At 47.1% G+C, this 15220-nt stretch overlaps 2 protein-coding genes across 3 annotated transcripts in view; one reads left to right on the forward strand and one right to left on the reverse strand.

Annotated features, from left to right (window-relative positions):
- Positions 1 to 3463, forward strand: part of SPPL3 (signal peptide peptidase like 3) — a 55666-nt gene extending 52203 nt beyond the window's left edge. The window contains exons 9-11 of the mRNA XM_065851663.2: positions 563 to 762; positions 1338 to 1447; positions 2142 to 3463. Coding sequence (XP_065707735.1) covers positions 563 to 762; positions 1338 to 1447; positions 2142 to 2213 — 382 coding nt within the window. The 3' untranslated portion in view covers positions 2214 to 3463. The remainder of the gene's footprint in view (positions 1 to 562; positions 763 to 1337; positions 1448 to 2141) is intronic.
- A 4353-nt stretch (positions 3464 to 7816) lies between these two features.
- On the reverse strand, positions 7817 to 15113 carry ACADS (acyl-CoA dehydrogenase short chain). Of its 2 annotated transcripts, none has more exons than XM_065851662.2 (10): positions 14983 to 15113; positions 14487 to 14650; positions 12712 to 12861; positions 12401 to 12512; positions 11844 to 11995; positions 11407 to 11577; positions 10031 to 10168; positions 9716 to 9811; positions 9339 to 9395; positions 7817 to 8754 (listed from the first exon to the last, which is right to left on the reverse strand). In XM_065851662.2, exons 1-10 carry the CDS (start codon positions 15026 to 15028, stop codon positions 8602 to 8604), a joined length of 1239 nt encoding a protein of 412 aa, XP_065707734.1. In that variant the 5' UTR covers positions 15029 to 15113; the 3' UTR covers positions 7817 to 8601. The 2 variants fall into 2 exon arrangements, with proteins under 2 accessions (XP_065707734.1, XP_071672186.1); XM_071816085.1 differs by lacking the exon at positions 14983 to 15113 and adding an exon at positions 13263 to 13291 and having other exon boundaries at positions 14487 to 14618.
- Between the last annotated feature and the right edge of the window lie 107 nt (positions 15114 to 15220).

The raw sequence follows: 15220 nt of genomic DNA on the forward strand, positions 1-15220 counted from the left end.
GATAACAGGCAATTTTATTTCTTAATCTACTTAGCAATTTGCTCTTTTCTGGGAGTCTGGTGAGACTGTAGTTTTCAAAGTGTTTTGTCTGCATGAGACCAAAGACCTTAGAAGTCCACAAATTGAGTTGTTGCCTTGTATTAGAGGTGATCTGTGTACAGGGGAATGAAGGTGCAGTGTCTATACATGTCCAACAGTTTGATGAAATGGTCAGCTTGTACCTCCCATCAACGCTTAGAAGAAAGAAGATTGAAATACTGCGTTGATGGATCTGTTTCACTGAGTGAGTTAAGAGCAAAAGCAGCTTAAACAGTACTGGTAGAAATAAACTGGTTTAGAGCAAGATGGCATTACTGTCAAAATGGGTATGTTTAAAACTGAGCTGAGGTGGTGGTGAAATCACCGAGGAAAAAGTCTTCAATCTCCAGCATCTAGCTTCTACCGTATAAAGGTTTGCTACTAAAGAAGGGATGTGCAGAGTGAAGCTCAGAACCAAGGTGGAGGAGTCTAGAGCTGGTCACCTTCCATCCTGGGCATGAACCCAATTTCAGTTGCTCTCCAGTTCCACAGGCAGCCACTTCTCCATGCTGGGGATCGGAGACATTGTGATGCCAGGTCTTCTGCTCTGCTTTGTCCTGCGTTACGATAACTATAAAAAACAAGCCAACAGTGATTCCTGTGGTGCCCCAGGACCAGGGAACATCTCTGGACGTATGCAGAAGGTTTCTTACTTTCACTGCACACTTATTGGATATTTTGTAGGTGAGTAATTAGTTTAATATGGATAGCTGCTTAGTGAGCAGAAGGGAGATTACTGCATTAGGTTTAAAAGATGATGAAAGTAAGTGTAAAGAGGCTTTGAGAGAATGCTCTGGTGATGCTCTTTTTTAAATCCTCCTCTCCTTGGGTTTCATTGGCACGATCTAGGGAGAAAAACCCTTCCAGAGTCATCTTTTTAAGATTTTTTTGTTGTATTTTGAGGATGAGAGATTATCAGTGTATTTTTGTTAGCAGCTTTTTATACTTTGTTTTATTAGCACAGAAGGTGTCATAGCTCATACCTGGGTTGTGGGGAAAATACGGGAGATTCTAGATCGATCATGCTGTGCAAGAGTACAGCTGGTGATTCATCTAAACAATTCCTGTACTTTCGGTATTCTACTATTTTTCACTCCTTTATTTGGTTTAAATCTATTCAGGAAAAGTGAGGTGCAGATAAGTAACTTTTCCACAGCCTTTCTCTTAAAATGGTGGGGAAGGGAACTACGTGTGGATGAAAGGACTAGAACACCCATATGTAACCTAAAGATAACTATAGCCACTTTTTTCTTTTACAGGTCTATTAACTGCAACAGTAGCTTCTCGTATTCACCGGGCGGCCCAGCCTGCCCTACTCTATTTGGTACCATTTACTTTATTGCCGCTCCTCACCATGGCCTATTTAAAGGTAAGGCGGGACGATCCATTCTCGTCTGGAAGGCGGGTTTGGTGTCTTGCTCGGAGCACCAGTTCTCCTGAGGATGACGCGTTGTCCTCACTGCTCCTTAACAGCCCAGGCGTGGAGCTGAGGTGCCACTGCTCCTGGGGTGAAGGTTCATTTTGGAGCACTGAGAGTTCCTGAAACAGAAGGAAATTTATGTACATAAAGTACCAGTAATTATAAACTAACCAAATCCTGAAGTGTGAAATGCTGTTTTAATTAATAAATGAGTTCGTCCTTGCCCAGCTGCTCATGAAAGAACATGTGTGCAAAGCTCCAGCAGAGACTGGAGAGGCAGATCTTTGTTTACCTCTTTGCAGTCACCTGTTCCCAACTGGAATTTTAAAACATAACCTCTCCTGTTACGGGGCTGTTGTCGAAACACTGTGCAGAGCGTAAGGAAGGGCAGAATTTTCCACCGGCTTAAATATTTCTGTCCCATCAGAAACCCATTTTAGGTGGATCTGCTGCCCAAATAAGATGTTCTAGCTTGACAGGGAAAGGATTTATTTTTTACTGTCTTTATTATAACTTGCGAAACAGGTGAAGAATAGATTTGCTTTACAACATGCTTGCAATTATACACGCATTTTAAAATCTGAATTCTAAATGGACTTGAAAGTTTCTGAGGGTCTGGTCCTTCTGCTGTTTCCCTGCCCAGGGCGATCTACGTCGCATGTGGTCTGAGCCTTTCCACTCCAAGTCCAGCAGCTCCCGCTTCCTGGAAGTATGATGGAACCGAGAGAAAGTGACCTGAACTTCTGCCTTGGTCCTTTTCACTTTAACTTGTGGCTTTGTTGTCTCCTAAAGCTGGACTGGCTGGTGCTTGGGAAGGTACCAACATGGGACTCATATGGAAGGACTTTGTGTTAAAGGAGGAAAAGAAGAGAAAGGTGAAGGTCCTGGAGCTCCATGTGACTCCGTGTCTCCCTGCAGATGTGGAATTGGGGACCCTTTGTGCAGCTGCAGCCACTTTTTCCTCTTTTCCTCGCTCAGACGGATTAGTACCAGACTATTACCTTTGTGAGAGAGGAAGAGACAGACTTGAAACTGAAAACGGCTTGAAGTCGTTCAAAAACTTGTGAACACTAAAAGAAAAAACGGTTAAGCAAACTGAAGCTCCTTCAGAGAACCCTTGGGTACATTGGGACCAGTTTCCTGCTGGACTTGGGTTTTGAAAAGAACTGAGACAGAAGGTCTTCTGTCACAATACTGGGGTTTTTTGATTTATTAAATATTTCCTGTGGTGTGAGGTTACTTATTAAATCCACAGACATTGAGTGACTTCTTGCAGTATCCATAGAAAAATTTGTTGTAACAAGTTACATTTCCACCCAGATGTCATGTTGCAGTGAAAAAGGGCACGATTTTTATACATATATATATACACACATATAGATATATGTATGAATAAATACCAAGGAAAACCTGCTAAGATCATGCTATGTAGCAGACGGGGGCTTGCTGTAATTTTTAGCATGTAGAGCAGTTTACTATGGCTTTCTTGTATATGGATCTACAATGAGCTGCTGTTTTCCCCCCTCCTACAGCTGAACCTGCAGTTTAAAACCACGTGTAGTGTTTGTACTGATTGTACTCATGGACATTAGGGGATATTTGATTTTGATCAATGTAGCAAACTAGGGAAGAAAAAAGTTCAGTCCCAACCCTGTTTGTTTGAGGGGGGAGGGGGTGTCTGTTGGTTTTCTTTCTTTATTTTTTTTTATTAATTTTCTTTTTTACAACCAGCTCCCTTGCAGGTTTTTAGTCGTTCCTTCTCGACCCAGTGCATGTATTATAGCAGCGATTGTCTTTGTGCTTTCTGATCATAGTAATGTATCACTTGTAAATACATTTTTTCTATTTTCTATTTTTTTGTATGTTTTGCATTTCGTTCCATTAGTGTGCTGTATTTTTTCCATGCCCCTGCCCCTTAAAGAAAAAAGAAAAAGAAAACTGTCCTTTACTGTTCGCCTGGTTGCAGTTTGTGTGTTGACTGCTTTGGACTTGTAGCCTGTTAAAATGTGCATTTTATTTATTTTTTTAAACCAGCAGCTTCGGTTCTGTTATTTTATTGACCAGAAGGCTTCCCTGAGGTAACTAGAACTTTTTACCTTTAAAATACTTTGCTGAAATGGCTTTGGGGAGCTCTCCTGACGGCTCGTAGCTGCCGTCCGTTAGCTAGATGCTGATAACTGTGAGTTGACTGGAAGGGAAATGGGAACGTTTGGGAGTGAATCCGACTGACCAGTGACACTACTTTGGGGTCCAGCTTTGTCACAACAGGTAAGGAAGCTCTGGTGAAACCTCTGGTCCTTTCTGCTCTGTCAGGTGTTACAAGAAAAGCCTATTGAGCACAGCAGAAAGTGGTGTGCGGCCAGGGGCATGTTCTGTCATTAATTAACCTCCTCCTCTCTTCTCAGGCAAGCATTTTTTTTTTTATTTCCCCAGTTAATATCTCTCATGTCATGGAAAGCATTTCCTCTGTCGTGTGCCTGCAATGCTCATCATCAGGTAACTGTCGCTTTTTAATTAAGTAAATAGTTTTTAATGAAAAATCTGCTTTTACTGTTCACAGCAGGCGTTGGGTCCCAGACTCGCAGTCAGCTTGGGACAAAAGCAAAGCATCAGTTTTTAACTACAACTACAGACCTCAGACTGAAGGTGAATAAAACACTGATGAGAATATTCAGAGAGAGAAAGACAACACTTTTGTTTTCCCCGGAGGTTCCGAGCACTGGAATAGTATTTCTAGCTCCAATTTGCTACTTTATCTTCCATTCCCTCCTGCCTTTGGAATGGGCTTTTCTGTTTTGCAGTGGCATATTTTAGTCCATGCCAGGAAAGCACACCTATGAATGATTTGCTACACTTAAAGAGCGTTCTGGAAAAAGTTTTAGAAGTGCTAACGGACAAATGCTTAATGAGAATTAATTTAGCTTTCCAGAAAGATCTTTGCCTCCCTTTTCAAGCTGTATTTACCTCCTGAACGCTGCGACCGTCTGACTTGCACCAAGAGAAGAGCCTGAGCTGTAACTACAAGCGCCTGTTCCGGACCCCCCAGGCTGAGCCGACCGCCCGCTGCCCCCGCAGAGGCTCCCACCTGCCAGGTGAGCAAAACCGGGTGTCTGCTGCCCCTCGGGTGTGAAACAGCAGCCGCCACTGCCAGGAACAGGATTTGGGTGCTTTGCAGAGGTTGAGCATAACTGTTCTAAATCCAAAGCTGTTGCATTTTCAGAGGGAGGAGCATCCTTCTGGGTTTTATGGAGCAAGTTAAAGCTGTAAAGCTTTGTCGTGCAGCTCTCCGGTCTAGAGCACCCTCAGCATTCAGGGCAATTAAAAACAAATTCCTCCCTCTCTCCTCAGCTGCTGGGCCCTCTCTGCGCAGTTTCTTCAGTCTGGCTGATCACGTATCTTCTCAGCCCGGGGATGAAACTGCGCCAGCTGGTTTGGGTCCTTTGGATTCCTGGAGGCCATCCCGCTCAGTCCCTGTTGGGTCTGGTACGGTTGTTGATGCTTTCTCAGTGTAACATTTTGTCGAACTAAATAAGCTACTTGACACAAAGTCCTGCAGTGAGACCACCAAACCACCTGCCCGCCCTTCTGAAAAGTTGTCTGAAAATATATGTTAATAATTGTTTCACTAACATAAGCTTTCTGGTAGGAAGGTAAAAGGATAATGGCAAAGAAGTGATAGACTAGAGCATGTTTGTAACAAAGCTGTCAAGACATGAACCAGAACTGTAATGTACAAACCTGGTAACTGGAGTCAGTTTTGTGCTGTGTCTTTGGCAATAGTCAGCTTAGAAGTTTTACTGTTAGTTTTGAAATTTCTGTGAAGTCACACTGAATGTTGCAAACATTACGAGTTCAGAAATGACCTGGCGGTGTCTGGCCAGCCAGTGCGGGTGAAGTGTGTTAGAAACACGTGCTGCTCGTCCTCTGCAGGGGCCTGTTGGGAGCAGCCTGTGCCCAGCCCACCCCAGGGGCCCGCGCTGCCGCTTCAATCGTGTGATGGTCAGAAGCTGTTTGCGGAGATGAACGTTTCCTTTCTTGAGTGAAGAAATAAGTTTGGTTCTGAGAAGGGGAAGAAGTCATTGAGGCAGTTAGGAAATCCAGACTGACAGCTGGGTGCTGCCTCCCGCTCAGTACTGACCCTCTTGGAGGGGGAAGTGAAGCCTCCCAAGGATTTGTCTTCTATAAAAGCAGTAAGTGGCATTTGAAATTAATTTTTAGCTAAACAGTAGTAAACTGCATTTTTCATTCAAGTTACAACACTGTCACATTTTCTTGTCTCTATTCCATTTCTTCTTATAGGCACTTTGCTTTTGTACCTCTAATGTCTTGCAATTTGAGTATTTTTGATGCTTTCCAAGATAACCTGAATGTGTGACTGTCACCAGGTCTGTGTGTATAATGAGGTCTCTCAGTCAAAATTGTAATTCAAAATCAAAATTGGTCTTATTTTTCTTATCAATAACACTGTTAGAAAAGACTAGTAGAGGTGCCTATTCTGATGTGAAGACAATGCTTACAGCAATTTTGGCTGAGGCCTATAACACATTTTATACACTGCGTAACCTTGGAAGGCTGAGATGGTGCTGCTTTCACAATTGTGTGAAATTGAGGTGAGCCCCATCCCGCTGTGCTGTGAGCGCGGCAGATGCTCCAGATGGGGACCCAGACTCCAGTCAGCGCCTTATTCGTGGTGGGGGACGAGCCAAGGAGGACGTGGCTCAGGTTCATGCCCCAGAAAGAGCTATTTCTCACCTGTGTGTATTTAATTGTGACAGCCCAGAACAGCTCATCTCTTCCTTTAAGCTGTTGAGAACTCAATGAAGATACTGAGCTTTATATATGAAATAAAATATATCAAATCTAAAGCAGTGAGGGAGGAAGGTAACTCCTTGTTACTGTAACTGTGTTTCGTAAGAAGGGAAGTTAGGGCTCCCTGCTTCATCCCCAGCAGCTGCTGTATAACCAGTTTCATGCACAGCGTTGCTGGGGCAAAACCCACAATGCCCTTGCAAAGTGCGGCTGTGGCTTATCTCCTTCCCCAGCTGCTTCTAGTTTATCTATGGCCTGAATTTCCCAGCTTGGTGCTCCAACTTTGCAGTGTTGGCTGAGCTTGTAAACTGATAAAATTTTTTGGCTTCACCTGTAACTTGACCCTTTTCTCCAAGGAAAGCTCAGCCCTGCCCATGCCAAACCAGGTTAAGGCTGGCTGGGGTGGCTCTTGGTAACAGCTCCCTGCAAAACTTGTTAGGGTTTTGCACTTTCAGCAGTTTACTTCTGTAGCAGCCCTGAGGAGCAGATGCACATGCACTATAGCCAGAACTCTCTCAGCAGCAGTGAGGATTAAGCTCTTAGTATCTTGCTCTGGGTCAGGCTTTGTGCGTAACCGGGCTGTTTACCCCAAAACAAACAGCACTGTGAGTACTGGTGTGTTAAAGGTCGTGGATCCCTCTCTAGACCCATGGCAGCACAAGGGACTTGAGAGCCTTTGCACCTTAAAGCATGGGGTTTTTTTTTGGTAATAACAAAAGGGAACTCTATCTGATAGAGTATCCGAAGATGTTCCTAGGCCCAGGAACCTGACTGGCAGGCTGTTTCTAGACCAGGGATTTTTGTCCAGCTCCATCCTTTCTGTAACTTGATGATGTGTGATTTGACACAGCGTACAGCAGAGGCACAGCACTGCAGCTGTTGTACTGAGGCAGCGCGTTATCCACGTGTTCCCAAAAGCAGGTTCTAATCACAGGCTTCCCCCAGAAACAGTTCATTAGTGCCCCCTGTATTCTGTGGATTGGGTGCATCCAGTTTGTAGCTTCTTCAGATGTGTTATCTGTCAGCTGAGGTGTTCGTCACTATTCTTCCCCTTAGGTCAGGCACGGTGTGTGTACGGGGCAATTTCACTCAGGAGAAGAGAAGCTGCAAACATTCTGCATTGGTAAGGGAAGGAGGCCTGATGATGAAGAGCAGCCTGAAAGCTGCAGCCAGAAATCCTCGAAGCAGCGATATGGGCTGAAATCAAGCGAGAAAAGTGTCTCACTCCTAGAAGCCTTCTGTAATTTACAGCACATTCACAGGCACTAGAATGGCTCTCCAGTAGAAACACTGCTGAATGCTCTGCCTGGCTCTTTCTGTTAATCCTTACGTTTCTTTGCCCCAACAGGCCGTTGCCCTCTAGTGCCCTGCAAAGGAATTATTTCTATTCCTGGGACATCTGCACTAGCAAACACTCACTGCCCAGGTTTGTGTTCCTGTGTCTTGTGGCAGGCAGAAAATATTATAAATGAGCTCACATTTGCATTAAAAGAAAGTGGGGACCAGTGGTCCTTTAAAATCAGGTTTTATTTGTCTTCTCTGCTCTCTGATGCATAATAGAATCCTGATGGTTTTCTGTCCATGCAAATTAAATAACATACCACAGGGAAATAACCATTTACCTCTAGTGTACTCATAATTTGGACAAGGGGCAGACCATACAGGCTCTAGTCTTAATCCTCTCCATCTTCTCCTGAGCTTTCCTTTTGACTGCTGAATCATCTAGAAGTTAATTTCTTGTCAAAGATAACTGATGGAGGATATGTCCTACCGCTGTGGCTTCCTGGTAAGGTTTTCTATGGCATCTGTTCCTTTCCTCATTGTTGCCCAAAGCTTGTAACAATTAAAGACTATTATTGCCACTTAGATCGGCGGAGGCAGTGTAACCTGCAGCCTGGAGCTGGGCACAGGGGTGCTGTCCCTTGGTTATCGAGTACCACATAGTGACAAATCCCTGCAAAACAGGAGAGCTGCTGATCTCACTGACCAGCAAAATCATTTTGCTGCTACTAAACAAAACCAGTGCTCCCGTTTAGGAAAATACCTACACTCTCCTACAAGGACAGGGTGCCTCCTCCTTCCTGCACTCACAGCCATCACTTGTAAGCCGAGATACAGCCTTCTGTGCACCAGAGTTTGTCCAAAGAAGAATCAGCACACTTTAACAAGACGGTCAGTTACTCAGTCCTGAGGAAAACTTCCATCATTAGCCTCGTTCATGAGGGCCAAGACTCAACGCTGTTGTGCACCTTTGCGAGGCGCTTCAGGGCAGCGTCTTGCTCTCGTTGGCTTCTTCAGCTCCGGTAGGCCTTCAACACCTGACCTGCTATCACCAGTCTTTGGATCTCACTGGTCCCCTCGTAGATCTCGGTGATACGAGCGTCGCGGTAATGGCGTTCTGCTGGCATCTCTGTCACATAGCCCATCCCACCCAAGATCTGGATAGCCTGAAACAAAGGTAGGTTAGAAAGGAAGCAGGGGCAAGGAATTAGTTTTCCACAGCCCAGAGCCACTTAAAAAGGAGCTAAGCCGTTACTAAGCAAGTACAACTGCTGGGGGGACATTTGGGGATGACTGCAGCCCTTCTGCAGAGAACTGGGGAAGAGCAATACTGCTGTCCGAGACAAAGAACAAATCACTTCAGAGCTACTTGTTAGTGATCCATGTTCAGCTAAGACACTCTTGAATAATAAATAAATAAATGGAAAATAAATGCAGACACCAGAGGTCCTGTGCTATTTGCTATGTTTGCTATGTTACAAACTTACTACTTGCCCTCCACATGGCTTATCCCGCTCAAAACTTTAACACTGCCCTGGACAGCAGCAGGCAGAAGATGACTTCAGTAATACAACTGCTACAGGCCAGCACAAATCCTAGCACACCAAGACTGCTGTGGTAACCAGCTTCAGCCATATTTTTTGTTTTAATCTAGTAAATTCCATCCCACCTTCCCCAAGCACCTGTTCTGCAACAACACAAACTCCCTTTCTGCATGCTGTGCAGCAGAGATGTCAATTGAAGTAGTTACCTGATGAGCGATGGCTGTTGCAGCTTCTGATGCAGCCAGCTTGGCCATCGCCGCTTCCTTTGGGGAAGGAAAACATCACTGAGGGTGCAGCTCTCACAATAAAGAACACCTCACTTTTACAAGGAGCTGGAACACCCACAGACCAGCTGTGGAGAGGTGAGCCTGGTCACTGGTGCCAGCTGACAGTGGTCACCCCTCTCCCCTTGGCTAAAACCAGGCCCCAGCCCAGCAGGCTGAGCTTGAACACCTCAGCACTGGTTGGGCGTGCACTGAACGCAGCGATGCTGAATACACCGATGCTGTACATAGTGTGGTTTTCTTGCCTTGAGCCTGTGCCCAGCACTGTCACTACTAGATAAATATCATGTTGTAAATACCTTTGTGAAAGGTTTCCCATTGTCTTTCAGCATAGCAGCTCTCCAGGTCAGCAAGCGTGCGCCCTCCAAGGCCACAGCCATATCGGCCAGCTTGAACTGCAACGACAAGCACTGCCTGTGTGCCAGGTGGTGGCCTCTGGAGCACGAGTCTCCCACCCCAAGGCCAGTATTGCTACAAAAGGGGCGGCTGCGTGCCAACACTGTAACAGTGTCTGAAAACAGGAATTACCTTGTTTATGCCAGGCTGTGCAAAGGGCACGAACTTTCCACCAGCCCCAGCACTGTCTGCAGCTGCCCTGGCCACCTGGCTCCTACCTGCACCGCCTGCAGCTTCGTGATGGGCGACCCAAAGGCCATTCTCTTCTCAGCATAATCCACAGCACAGTCCATAGCTGCCTGTGCTATGCCAAGAGCCTGTGAGGCGATACCAATCCTTCCTGCATCCAAAGTTTGCTGTCAAAGACAGAAAATATGCGCTAAGTCATACTTGACAAAAAATAGTACACTTGCATTTCTGCTCTTGCTTGGGAAGCTCCTCTAGCCTTACTACCCCTCTGTTCAGGCCTCCTTGATTCAGAATATTCCCAGTTCTGAAGGACTAGAGAGCTATAAAATGTACTGGGTCAGTGCAGAGAGAAGCCAAGGGTACAAGAGGGAAAGCAGAAATGGGGGTTATTGCTTCTACTAGCTGGAGAGAAACATGAGCAGGTGCAAAATCAGGGAAACAGCGCAATGAGCACCTGCTCTGGAAGGGACACAATAGTACAGTTCAGCTAGACCCCATTCACAGTGCAGCTGATTTTACTTTAGCTGATTAAAAAAAAAGCAATCTGTTCAGTTTTCCCCTTTGCCCTCATCATTAGCACACACAATGAACCAAGCATTTTTCAAAATGACAAGCAAATCAAGTCAATAATTCAACTTACCTCAAACTCATGCCCATTTTGTCTTTAATTGCTTCCCTGTCTCACTATGCACAGGAAGAATTTACAGCAAACTCAGTCCTAGGCTGAGTGTCTTAAAAAAACATGATGGTGACTGATGTGTTCTTTTAGTTGTGGACATAAAGGAAGGGGCTGGTCTCCAGGGAGCTCAGCCTTTTTCAGAAATTCAGGCCAAAAAATGCTGTTTATCCCCTACAGAGAGAGCAATGAACACTGCCAGGGGGAGCGCGTCACTGCAGGGAACGTGTTGTTCTGCGGCTGCCCAGCTCTTCCTCAGAAGTCACACGTGCTGTAACTCAGATTCCATGCGCCTTTAGACATTATCCAGAGGCTGCCCTGTGCCACCAGGACAGGTTTCCTCTGCCAGATTATTTAGGGAAAAAGCCACAAACTAGAGGCATGGGAACATGTGATTACAACTGGTGGCTGGGAAAAGAGAAATATTAAAATACACCAGCCCTGCTGACACAGCATCTCAGCAACTTCAGTATTCTGTCATCTGAGAACCTCTACAGAGTCTACGAAAAAAGTTCTGTCAAAGATCTCTGTTAAATTAGTGATTCATCAAGCTCTACGAATTATTTCTCCCACCTTGGCAAAAGGGGTCAACTGCTTAACGTTACACTGAACAGATTATGCTAGCGGTTCTCACCAAAGTCATCGTAAATCTGAAAATGGTTTTGAAAATGGCAAACTTGGGAACTAAAGGTTTACAGAAACACAGCTGCAGCTCAATCCATCTCTTACCATGGCGATTTTGAAGCCCATTCCCAGCTGCCCCAGTAAGTTGGCCTTGGGTATCCGACAGTCCTCAAATATCAGGTTGGCGGTGGAAGAGGCTCGGATTCCCAGCTTATCTTCTTTCTTCCCCAGTGACAGCCCAGGGGTTGGCATGGGAACCAGGAACGCACTAATGCCCTGCAACAAGACCCAAACTCTTAGGAATGGTGCCAGCTTCCTGCTTACATGGCTGTCAACACGCTTCCTCCAAACAGTTTTCATAGAAGCTGCATGTGTAGGTAACTAGGAGAAGGGCGGGGAGAGCCGAGACAGAACAAAGCCAGTGCACATCAGCCCCTCTGCTCAATGCCTGCATGGCTCTAAAGAGCTGAGCTTTTTCAAAGTGTTTTCCTGTACAACTCCTTTATTCCCACCATTCTTCCTGACTGCCCCACTGAACATACCTTGTGTTTCAGGGATTTATCCGTGGTAGCAAACACCACAGTGGCCGAGGCGTCCCAGGCATTGGTGATCCAGGCCTTGGTGCCATTCAGAACCCACTCATCACCATCCAGGCGTGCCACCGTGGATGCTGCACCCGCGTCACTGCCATTTCCTGAGCAAGGCACCAGCAAATGACACTCAGGCAAAGCAGCGGCAGCCTGGGGTACAAACCCACGCCTGTCCCGCAGCCCCCCCATCAGCTCATGGCACCTCTTGTAACTGCAGGGGTGTCAGCACTGTCCCTCCGAGAGGGCCGAAACAGGAAGGGGAAAGGTCAATGTGCCTAAGATGTGCCCATCTCCAGAGCTCTGCTCCCCGAGGGGATGAAAATTCTCAGCACTGACCACGGGCATGGCAGTTAAAACCTTGGGCACTGAGACTTCTTTTAAAGAGAATTGCTCCAACCACTTTTCTGCAAACTGCTACAATTTAACAGACCCAGAGTCCATCCTAAACCTGACCACAGAAAAAAGCCACCCTACATTCTTTGCAACATGAAGGGTAACAGTCACATCACCTGGTTCACTAAGGGCAAAACAGCCAATTTTATCGCCACTGGTGAAGGGAGCAATCCACTGGTGCTTCTGTTCTTCAGAGCCAAACTTGAGTATTGGCCCTAAATACAGAGACTTTAAGAATTAAGAATTGAGTTAGTGCCTCTTGAAGGTACAAGGATTCCAGTAATCCCCTAAAGTCTAAGTGCTCTCCAGCACACCAGAACCCATCACAGGAACAGGTCCCATTTCTCCCACACACCCCTCTCCAATGACACCCTGACACCCGCCCTGGTTCCACGCCCGACCCTCACACACAACCTGAGACACTTACATTATTGACACTGACAATGACACCCGTGGACGCGCAGCCCCTGCTGATCTCCTCCACAGCAATGGAGTAGGCCAGGTAGTCGAGGCCTGATCCTTTGTAGGCCTCCGGCACATCCATAGCCAGCAGCCCTAAGCCACCCATCTTCTTCACCTGCACGGAGGGAGCAGAGACATAAGACTCTCTGCACCACCAGTGTCCCAGCAAATACATGCAGACACATGGAGACAAAGACAGGTCATAGCAGGGCTACAGACACAGGAAAAGACGTGCACAACTCCTGGTGAAATGGGAATCTGACTGTACACACCGATAAGTGTCCCCAGGTCCCAATGACTTCAGCAAGAGCTGTACATAGTCACTGCTGCATCAGATGAGGCTCATGCTTATTTAAATAGCTCTCTTCAGTACTGGGAAGGAGGGAGCCTTCAGAAGGTGAAATAGGGAGATACAACCCCACCAGCCTCCCAGCAAAGCTTTTCCCCTCACATATCTCCTGTCAGTTGGAAGCTCTCAATGAGAAATCTATCTGATAAAAATCATTAGAACTTTACCTCTGAGTCTGCTGAGCTTCAGCCTAGGACTGCACAAGGAAAGAATTTTACAGAATGAATGACCTACAGAACAGCTTGCAAAAAGGTGGTTTTCTATTCCCATTAAAGCCAGGTCTTGCTTCCCAGAAAACTTAATTGTTGGTGACATTCCAAATTATTCCACCCCAAGCTCCTCAGCTGTACCCCTGGCTTCTTAACCATAAGCTCTTCAGAACACCGACTGTCTCACTCTAGTTTTTTTGTTAATGTTTGGCAAGATACATGAGAAAAAAAAATGCTTTCCTCTGCTTTTATATTTGCCAAGCTTTTGGTGTTGCAGAAATAAGCATATTACCAGCCTCTGCTTGCTTTAAGGAGAACCAAGAGGAATTTTTAAACAAGTATTTCCCTCTTATATGGGCACGCAAACCCCTAGTCCTTCACATCAAATCCAGAGGATGAACAAAAGACAGCAACTAGTTTTATGTGTGTTGCTTTATCTCAATAAACACAGTTTACATTTTGAATTTGCTTCTACACATTCAAGTGAAAAGACTCAAAATCAAATGTAAAATTCTCAGATAAGAACAGTGAAATAAAGAGGAAAGTATTTTTTTCCTTAGACTGCATATGACTTTCCTTACTCTTTAACAGAAAAAGAGGTGTTTGACAAAACCCACATGCCTCTGACTGTGCTTGCTCAGAGCCTTGTGGCTAACCTAACAGTATATATTTTTTTGGAGCTTAATATTCATTGCAATGAAACACAAGAATTAGTCTGCTCAACATGGCACAGAAGGTACTGCTGAATCCGTACTGCTTTCCACTACATGAGTCGCAGGTTTGACTGGAACTGCAATCTCTTCACAGCCCTAGATAATGACCAACATGCACCTCCTATCTCCTGATCACTTCACCATCTGAAATGCACTCAGGTCATCTATGCTCCCTCACTATCAACCACTTTTACGGTTATGTGCAGCCTATAAAAGTATTTAATTGATTTTATAAGTCAGTTGTATTATAGCCCACAGGAAAGTCAGTAACAGAACTGAAAATTGAGTACTACTAAAGCCGGATAAACATGAGGTAAAGAGCTCAAAATGTCCTGGGTACATTACAACCGCCACACTCAAAGAGCGCTCCCACAAGTTGGTCTAATCTTCAATTTGCTGCTAAGCCAGAGCTTACTGCACCGTCTGCAGAGCCGGCCCGGCCCGGCCCTCCCGCGGGAGCCGCTCGCACCTGCTCGGCCGGGAAGCGGTGCTCCCTGTCCAGCTGTGCCGCGAGGGGCATCAGCTCCTTCTCTGCGAAGTCCCGGCACGTCTGTCGCAGCATCTGGTGCGTTTCTGGCAGCTCCACGCTCTGGTACACGGTGTGCAGCCGGCGGAGGCACCCGAAGGCCAGCGCTGGGAAGGGAAGGAACGAAGCGCCGCTGGCTCCCTTCAAGCCCGGGGGAGGGGGCTGAGGCGGGGCTCGTGCAGCGCGGCTGGGGCCCTCCCGGAGGGACACTTTTCCCTCAGCACCGGGACCGCGGGGTGCGGGAGCGCAGCCGGGGCGCGGTGGGCCGGGGGCTCGGCTGAAGGGCGGCCCCGCCGCGGCTGAGTGAACCCGCCTCAGGCCCTGAAGGGCACCGGGGCACCGCCTCCCGCGCAGGCCGTGGTCTCTTCCCACCCTCCTCGTGTGCCCCGCCGCCCCTCGAGCAGCCCCGGAGGAGCGAAGCCGAGTCCCGTGCCCTCACCCCGGGGGGTCCCGCCGCCGCGGGCCAGGAACGCAGCCGCCGCCATCCCGCCGCCTCAGGGAGCGCGAGCACAGCGCACGCGCGAGCAGCTCCCCCTCGCGGCGCAGCCCCCTGGCCACGCCCCCTGCTCCGATCCCGCCCCCGCAACCCCCTGGTCACGCCCCCCGCTCGAGTCCCGCCCCCGCAGCCCTCTGGTCACGCCCCCTGCTCCGATCCCGCCCCCGCAGCCCTCTGGTCA

This window comes from Patagioenas fasciata, chromosome 17 (genome assembly GCF_037038585.1).
Source record: "Patagioenas fasciata isolate bPatFas1 chromosome 17, bPatFas1.hap1, whole genome shotgun sequence".
In the NCBI taxonomy this organism is placed as follows: Eukaryota; Metazoa; Chordata; class Aves; order Columbiformes; family Columbidae; genus Patagioenas; species Patagioenas fasciata.

Excerpts from the sequence above, each read along its gene's own strand:
- ACADS (XM_065851662.2), bottom strand. The coding sequence starts at position 15,028 with ATGGCGGCGGCTGCGTTCCTGGCCCGCGGCGGCGGGACCCCCCGGG. Across the intron at positions 11,996-12,400 it reads TTTTGCCCTTAGTGAACCAG|GAAATGGCAGTGACGCGGGT; the intron begins GTGATGTGACTG and ends TGCCTTGCTCAG. Across the intron at positions 10,169-11,406 it reads TGGGCTTCAAAATCGCCATG|CAAACTTTGGATGCAGGAAG; the intron begins GTAAGAGATGGA and ends TGTCTTTGACAG.